The 8507-nt window shown below is 39.2% G+C and overlaps 1 protein-coding gene across 2 annotated transcripts in view; it reads right to left on the bottom strand.

Annotated features, from left to right (window-relative positions):
• The window catches only part of LOC102494001 (actin-85C), a 58443-nt gene that overhangs the window by 9364 nt on the left and 40572 nt on the right, over positions 1–8507 (bottom strand). For both annotated transcript variants that reach the window (XM_027774454.1, XM_027774451.1), the window contains exons 11-12: positions 2168–2329; positions 348–536 (exon numbers count right to left, since the gene is read on the bottom strand). In XM_027774454.1, the coding sequence (XP_027630255.1) occupies positions 348–536; positions 2168–2329 (351 nt within the window). The remainder of the gene's footprint in view (positions 1–347; positions 537–2167; positions 2330–8507) is intronic.

The raw sequence follows: 8507 nt of genomic DNA, 5'->3' as shown, positions 1-8507 counted from the left end.
CTTGTTTTCTCATTTTCCCTCTCTCTCTCTCTCTCTCTCTTTGGTGAGCATGTGTGCCTTATAGCAAATTTTAAAAAATAATGATAAATAAAATTTAAAATAAATAATTCTTTAAAATATATATATGTATGTATAACTTAAATACGATGGTCAATAACGTTGACAGGCATGTGGTAGCTGCTTAGTAAGTGATAGCCGATAGTAGAGGATCTTCTGGAAAGGAGTGCCTATTTGCTTCTCAAGCCGGAAGCTCCTCCTGGCAGGAGGGGCTTCTTATAATGTGTTTTCTTATAATGTGCTCAATTGTTTGTGTCTGGGCTCATTCCATGCCCTCCCCTCAGACTCACCAATGAGGTCTGTCTGGAAGAGCGCCTCAGGGCACAAGAAACGTTCCTGCCCAAGACTGATCTCCTGGCCATCAGGCAGCTGATACTTCTGTGGGTGAGGAGGCTGGTGGATATTTGCCTTTTCCTCATCAAAGTCCAAAGCCACATAGCAGCATTTCTCTTTCATGTCCCTGATGTACTCTTGGTCACCTATAGGATAAAGGAAAAAGTCTCAAGTAGAAAAGATATGAACGCAAGGTGAGTTCACAGAAGTTCCTGTGGTGAAGCCGAGACTGCACGACTTAGCTGCTGGTCCCATGTCCATCTCAACTCTTGGGTTTCTTCATGTATGCCATGTGTTGGGGGCCTGGGTTTGCTGGAGAGAAGAGTAGAGCAGAAATGTCCTAAACTGATGTGCAAAGACTTTGGCATTTTCAGCATATTCTATGTCAGGGTCCTACTGGATAAGTTGCATGTTTTGGAGGGGCTGGGAAACCAAACTCAACTGTATAATCCAACGCTTTAGGAGATGTTACTATACCCAGGAGTATTCTAGGAGTGGTAGGTGACTGCTAACCTCTCCAGAGAATTGCTCTTGGTCAGTCGAAATTCCTTGCCAGGAAATATTTCAAAGGTCATACTCCTCCTCTCTTTGGGTGGCTGGCAACAGGTTTTAAATCTGGCAGTCTTTTGTTGTAATGGCTTTATATTTTCTCTCTCATTGTCTTGAAGTTTGGGTCAGAAAGAATCCCCTGCACTGCTCAGCTGGAAATCCCACTTGCTTTTCAGCCTACTAGCATCTGACTTCTACCTTCCCTCGCTCCTCCTGGATCACTTTCACCTATGTCTACTGGTTCCAAAACTCTGCAAACACACTTCAGTTCTTTTCTGACTTCTTTCTCTCCAGCAGTTAATTCGTTAATTGCTTTCTTCTCTTTCTTTGGCTTCTGGGTTACTTCACTCTTCTGATATGTCCCCCTTCTTCAATTAGTTTGGGCTTTGGTGAGACAAATCTGAGTTCAAATCCTGCCTCTGACATTTACCAAATGCCTGACTTATGGTAACTCCGTTATTCACATAAACCTTCCCTTTCGTCACGTACAAGAATGGGATTAATCTCCACATAGAACTTCTGTAAGGACAAGATGGAATAATGCACAAAAAGATCTTACTAAGTGTGAGGTGCCAATATACTATGCCTTTGCTCCAACTAATCCTTCTCACTTTCCCTCTAATTACTATTATTCTTTAGTGTCCCATACTGTTCTTGGCTTTTAACACATACCTCTTGCTTGAGAAGATCAGAAAGGTGAATGCGGAATTGTAGGCTTGTTGAGAATGGATGTCATGCCAGTTATACAGGATGGGAATCTAGTCCAGGAAAAGTGTACAAAGTAGAATGGGCAATGTGTCATCTGGAGTCATTGGGTTCACAGCTGCTATACCTATACTTAGGGGATGTTGACCAAATCTCCTGATCTTTCTAAGCCTCTTCTTACAATGGAAAGAATTGTTCTCTCTCATAGGATTGCAGCAAGAAGCAATAAGGGATGTATGTATAATATTTACTTGGCCTAGTGCCTTGCAAAGGGCAACTTCTCTGGAAAGCTTTGCTCATTATCATTATAACCCAATACCATCATCATCACCACCATTATCATCATCACTCTTATCATAATCATCAAGCCACTAACTATCCCTAAATATACATAGGGGGTTTTTTGTAGAACTTGGATGAAGTAGCCTCAGCTTTACACATTGAGGGCTGTAGTTTGAGCAACCCAAGAAGACTATCACACTTCAGGGACTAGTTTACCTGAATGAGAATAGTAATTTCCTACCTGTGCTCACCAGTGAGTGCCCACTGTGTGTCAACAGTTGCAGAAGGTGCAAGGTTAGGTCTTGGCCTGCTATGTCCATCTGCATGGTCGATTGGTGCAAAGGACAGCCGTCAATGATGGGCACAAAGTATGTTATTCCTTCTCCAGATTCGACAGTCATTCCTAGATAAGAGAACATGCTGGCATCATAATCCAGGGCACATAACATCCCTTATTATTAAATCTGCAGAGAGAGGAGGTAGAGGGGGAATCATTGCAGGGGAAGACAGAGGGTCTCAGGGGCAAGCTTTCTTCCCCTAAAGAAGACTATACTAGGATGAAAAAAAGGCTGACTCTTTGAATGGAAGTGTGTAGGTTTTCTTATTAAACCAGACATGCAGGTATTACCAGTAGTTGCCAAAGAGGCGAAAGAGGAAGAATATCATGATCTTAACATTTTTTTCTATGAAGAGCAGTCTGGTATTGATGTGGCACTGGGGTTCTCTGAGTGACTCCTGAGTGTCAGGAGCGTTTGAATACAATGGAGGAGGCATGCGTTTTATTAGGAGGGAGCATGATCCTCTCTGTCAGTCCATAGGAATGCATGACTGCACCTTGTATGACATAGTGCGTTCTGGAGGTGTTCAGAGCTGATCAGGAGTCTGGGGAGTTGCCTCCTTTCACCTATTGATTCTAGTAATCAAGAACTTCAAGTTCTTGAGGGTAAGTCAAGAGGATTTCCACTTTTAAATAAGTTGGGGAACAGGATTCCCCCTCCTAACCGGAACAACTAAAGAAGAAGACAAAATACATGTTCATGATATTGGCCATAAGGATCATAAGGATATTGGGCAAAATACGTGTTCATGATATTAGACATAAGGTCACAAAGTCCAGTGATCCCTGAGAGCTAGGACTCTACAAGAAAAGAAAATGGCAAGTCCCTGAAAATTGGCTTTGTTGGAGAGAGTAGAATAGTGATTACTAGAGGCTGGGAAAGGTAGTGGGGAGGGAAATGCTGGTTAATGAATATAAATTGTAGTTAGACAATTAGAAATTAGTTCCAGTGTTCTGTAGTACAGTAAGGTGACTGACTGCAGTTAATAATAATTTATTCTATAGTTCAAGATAGCTGGAAGAGAGGATTTTAAATTCTCCCAACACAAAATAATGACAAGTGGTTGCAGTGATGGATATGCAAATTATCATAACATGTTGCATTCATGTACCACCATACTGTATCCCATAAATATGTACAGTCATCGTGGCAATTAAAAATAATTGTTAGAGGCCAGCAGGTGGCATGATGGTTAAGGTGCTAGATTCCCACATGGCCAACTGTGGTTTGAGTCCTGGACCTGGAGGATTGACAATCATAACAGGTGCATGTGCACAGGAGTTTAAAACCCTGGGAGGAGAATGGAGGAGAAGTGACTGTGGCACGGCTATTCCCCTGGAAGGTGATTTTTCACCTTCCCTCTCTGTCTCTCTCCAGTGAGCACATGAGTTCTACAGCAAAGACCAAATATATATATATATATACACACATATATATATATACACACACACACACACACACACACATATATTTTTAAGCGATTGGCTATTGTCGCTTATGAACATAGACACAAAACTCTGCAACAAAATTTTGGCAATTGAATCCAACAATATATAAAAAGGATAATATTTTATGACCAATATGATTGCCTCAAATTGATAAAGAAATCTGTGAAAAAATCTATAGCCACCATAGTATTTAATGCTGTAAGACTCAAAGATTTCTAAGATCGGGAAAAAACAAAGAAAGATGTTTGTTCTGCCACCCAATTTGGTACTGTACTGGGGAGTCTTGTGCAACCAGGCAAGAAAAAATTGTTAAAGCATCCAGTTTGGAAACAATGAAGTAAAACTTTATGTGTAAGCAATATGATTGCCTAAATAGTAAATCTTCTGAAGTCTACAAAAAGCTACTAGAATTAATAAACGAATTTATTTAGAATATCAGGGTACAATATCAATATGCTAAAATCTATTTTAGTTCTATCTACTAACAATAAACAACAAGAAATTGACATAAAAATACTTCATACAATAGCATCAGTGTGTAAAACACTTAGAAATAGATCTGACCAAATATGTTCATGACCTGTACACTGTGTACAAAACATTGGCAAGAGAAATTAAAGAAAACCTAACAGATACACAGTATTCAGTAATTGGAAGACTAATTTTTTTATCATATAAAATTTATTTATTTATTTTCGTTTTTGCTATAGGGCACATGTGTTCACCAGAGACAGAGAAAGAGAGGGAAAGAAGGAAAGTGAGATTTCACTCCCATGTGGAATGACCACACCACAATCCCTTCTCCTCCGTGGAATGACCACACCACAATCCCTTCTCCCACTCTCTTTTTGGGATTTTGAGCATGCACACATATGCCTGGCATGATTTTCAAGCTGCCAGGTCTGGGATTTGAACCACACAGCTGGTCATATGGAATTCAGTGCCTTAACTTCCAAGCAATCTACTGGCCCCAGGAAGACTATTTTTAAGATGTCATTTCTCCTGAGACTGATCTGTACATTCAACGAGATTCCATTCAAAATCCAAAGATTTTTGGTTGTTATTTTTTCTTAGTTGACACTAATTCTAAAATTTACATGGACTAGGACCAGCAAATGGCATAATAGTTACATTGCTGAACTCCCACATAGTCAACCATGGTTCAAATCCTGGACCCAGTGGCTTAAAACTCACGCCGAACACATCTTTCACTATTAACAAACATCAACTCAAAATGGATCAAAGATCTGAACCTAAGACCTCAAACTATAAAAATACTAGTGGAAAACACTGGGGAAACCCTGAGAGACATTGGGGTAGGCAAAGACTTCTTAAATAAGACTCAAAGCGTAGTCGATAATCCCTAAAATAGACAAGTGGGATTATATCAGATTAAGAAGTTTCTGCACAGCAAAAGACACAGTAATTAGTGTGAATTGACAACTTTCAGAAAGGGAGAATGTTTTTGTAAACTATGCCTCAGACAAGGGACTGATAACTGGAGTACGCAGGGAATTCAAGTGGCTTTCCCAGAAAAAAAAAAAAAAAAGATTAACCCAATTAAAAGATGGGAAAATGAGTTGAACAAAAATCTCTCTAAGGAAGACATACGAACAGCCAAAAAGCATATGAGGAAATGCTCAACATCCCTTATCATAAGGGAGATGCAGATTAAAACCACAGTGAGATACCACCTAACCTTTGTCAAAATGGTGACAATTAAAAATACAAAAATAATATGTGTTGGCGGGGTTGTGGTGAAAGGGGAACCCTCCTACACTATTGGTAGGAATGTAAATTGGTCCAGCCACTGTGGAAAACAATATGGAGGTTCCTCAAAGATCTACAAATAGAACTACCATTCGATCCAGCAATTCCACTTCTGGGTATCTACCCAAAGGACAGGAGAATGCTCAGTTGGAAAAGTGCTTGCACATCAATGTTTACTGAGGCATTATTCACGATTGCTAAAACATGGAACCAACCCAAATGTCCATAAACAGATGAATGGATTAAAAAACTATGCCACATATACTCTATGGAATACTATTCAACCATAAAAAAAAAACAAGACCCTAGCATTTGATAAAAAGTGGTTGAATATGGAAGATTTATTGCTGAATGAAGCAAGCCAGGCGATGAAAGAAAGATATTGTATGTCTCCACTTAATATGTACTGACTATCCACACTATGGTAGAGGTTGAAACAATAGAGTACATAAAAGCAGTTAAAATAATTATGGATACTGGAGACAGTGTTGTGGGTGGAGGGAGAAGGGAAGAGTATAGGGAAGGAAATTAGAAAGAAAAAATCAAGAGGCATGACATTTGTAGGACACAGAAATGGTTTATTACCTGTTAATGATAACGTGTATAAAATTCACAAATGGACTGGTCTGAGAAGTATTTCATGTTGGGTAAAGTCTCTTTACAAGCCAAATGATGTATAGCAATCAAATGTTTAAATAATAAAAATAAATCTTTAAATATAAAATGATAAAGAAAAAAAAAAACACTCACACTGGATGTGTGTGCATACATGCCCAAAATCCCAAGAGTAAGGTGGAGAAGGGATTGTGGGGTGGTCATGCCCCCGGGGAGTGATTTCTTGCTTTCTGTCTCTCTGTCTCTCGGGCGAGTGTACATATCCTATAGCAAAATCTCTCTCTAAAAAAATGTTTTAAAAACATTCACATGGATATTCAAAAAGCCTAGAATGATAAAAACGTTTTCAAAGAGAGGAGACCAGGATCAGATGGTGATACAGTGGTGAAAGGTGACACTGCAAGGCTGACCCACATGAGAACTTCAAGGGATCTCCCTAAATACAGTGAAAATGTCTGGGCCCATGATCCATGGCTGGCTGAGGTTGGGGGTACGTTTCCATGTTAGAACTCTGTTGGGGGTGCTGTCTTTCTGTCTCTGTGTCTCTCATTGTCTTTTCTTCTCATAAAAGAAATAAATACACATAAAATAAAGAAACACAAAAACAGAAGACCAAAGTGGTAGTGCTAGCATTTCCTTATTTCAAGTCTTTCTTTCTTTCTTTCTTTCTTTCTTTCTTTTCTTTTCTTTAAGAGGTTTTTGCCATAGGGCACATGCACTCATCAGAGAGAGAGAAAGTAAGAAATAACCCCTCACCCAAGGGGGATGGTCACTCTACAATCCCTTCTCCTCCATTCTCCTCCTGGGATCTTGAGCACACATGCACACACGCCCAGCGAAAGTATCAAGACACCGGGTCTGGGACTCAAACTGTGATTGACCATGTGGGAGTCCAGCAATGTAACCACTACACCATCTGCTGGTCCCTCAAGACTTTCTATAAAACTTTGATAACCAAGAATGTGGTATCACCCTATAGTTAGCAAAACAGATTGGTAAGACAGGAGAGAGCACAGAAGTAGACCTACATGTATGTGGACAACTGATTTTCAAAACCATGCAAAGGTAATTAATTCAGTGAAGAAAGAGCAATATTTTAATAAATAATATGGGAACCATAGGATATCTACACACACATGCTTCATTCATAATATCAAATCTATTCAAATTGAATCAAAGGGTTGAATATCAAATTAAAATCTATAAAACTTTCAGAAGAAAACATAGCAGAAACTCTTTGGTTTGCCAACTCCAAAAGCATGATACACACACACACACACACACACACACTTCATAAATTGGACAGCATGGAAATTAAATACTTCTACTTCTCAAATGATATTGTGAAGAGAATGTAAAGTGAAGTTGTAGACAGACTGGGTGTCTGCAAAACATACATCTGATAAAAGACTTGTATCTAGGATATAAAAAGAATCCTCAAAACACAAAGATGAATAACTCCATGAAAAATCGGGTAGAACATTTGAAGAGACACTTCACTGAAGTGGATATAGGAACGGCAAACACATGAAAAAAATGTTCAACATCATTGGTCTTTAGAGAAATATAAATTAGAACTATATTGAGATACTACTGCACACCTACTATTCAGTTGTCAGAAAAGTCATGATGTATTTTTCTATGTTCTATGTTTTTCAAAAATGTGTCATGACTTTTCTGACAACCCAATAGAATGGCTAAAACTAAAAAGATTGACCATACCAAGTGATACCTACAAGAATGGTTAAAACTAAGAAAGACTCTCCATATCAAGTGTTGACAAAGGTGTAGAGGAACTGGAACTCTTGCACAGCTGATGGGAATGTAAAATAATGTAACTACTTTAGCAACAAGTTTGGTAAAATTTTAAAAAGTTAAACATATGCCTATTATATGGCCCAGTCATTTCACTCCCAGGTCTTTACCCAAACAAAAGCAAAGCATATATCCATGCAAAAACTTGCACATAAATTATAATAGCTCCAACTACAGAAAAAATCTACATCCATTCATAGGTGAACAAAGTGTGGTGCTTTTGTACAATGAAATACAGTTCATCAATAAAAACAAGTGACCTGGGGCCTGTAGGTAGCATGGTAGTTAAGGAACTAGACTCCCACATGACCATCTGGGCGTGGTTCAAGTCCCAGACCTAGTAGCTTGAAAGTCATGCAGGGTACATATGCATGCCCTAAATCCTGAAAGGAGACCAGAGGAGAAGGGATTACAGTGTGATCATCCCTTTTGGAGGGTGATTTTTCACTTTCCATCTCACAGTTCTCTCTCCAGCGAGTGCACACTCCCAATGGCAAAAAACGTTTAAGAAGAGAGAGAGAGAGAAAGAGAGAGAGACAGAAGGAAGGAAGGAAGGAAGGAAGGAAGGAAGGAAGGAAGGAAGGAAGGAAGGAAG

This window comes from Tupaia chinensis, unplaced genomic scaffold (genome assembly GCF_000334495.1).
Source record: "Tupaia chinensis unplaced genomic scaffold, TupChi_1.0 Scaffold000047_1, whole genome shotgun sequence".
NCBI lineage: Eukaryota > Metazoa > Chordata > Mammalia > Scandentia > Tupaiidae > Tupaia > Tupaia belangeri.
The sequence above is the reverse complement of the archived record's forward strand: the minus strand, read 5'-3'. Positions and strand labels throughout refer to the sequence as shown.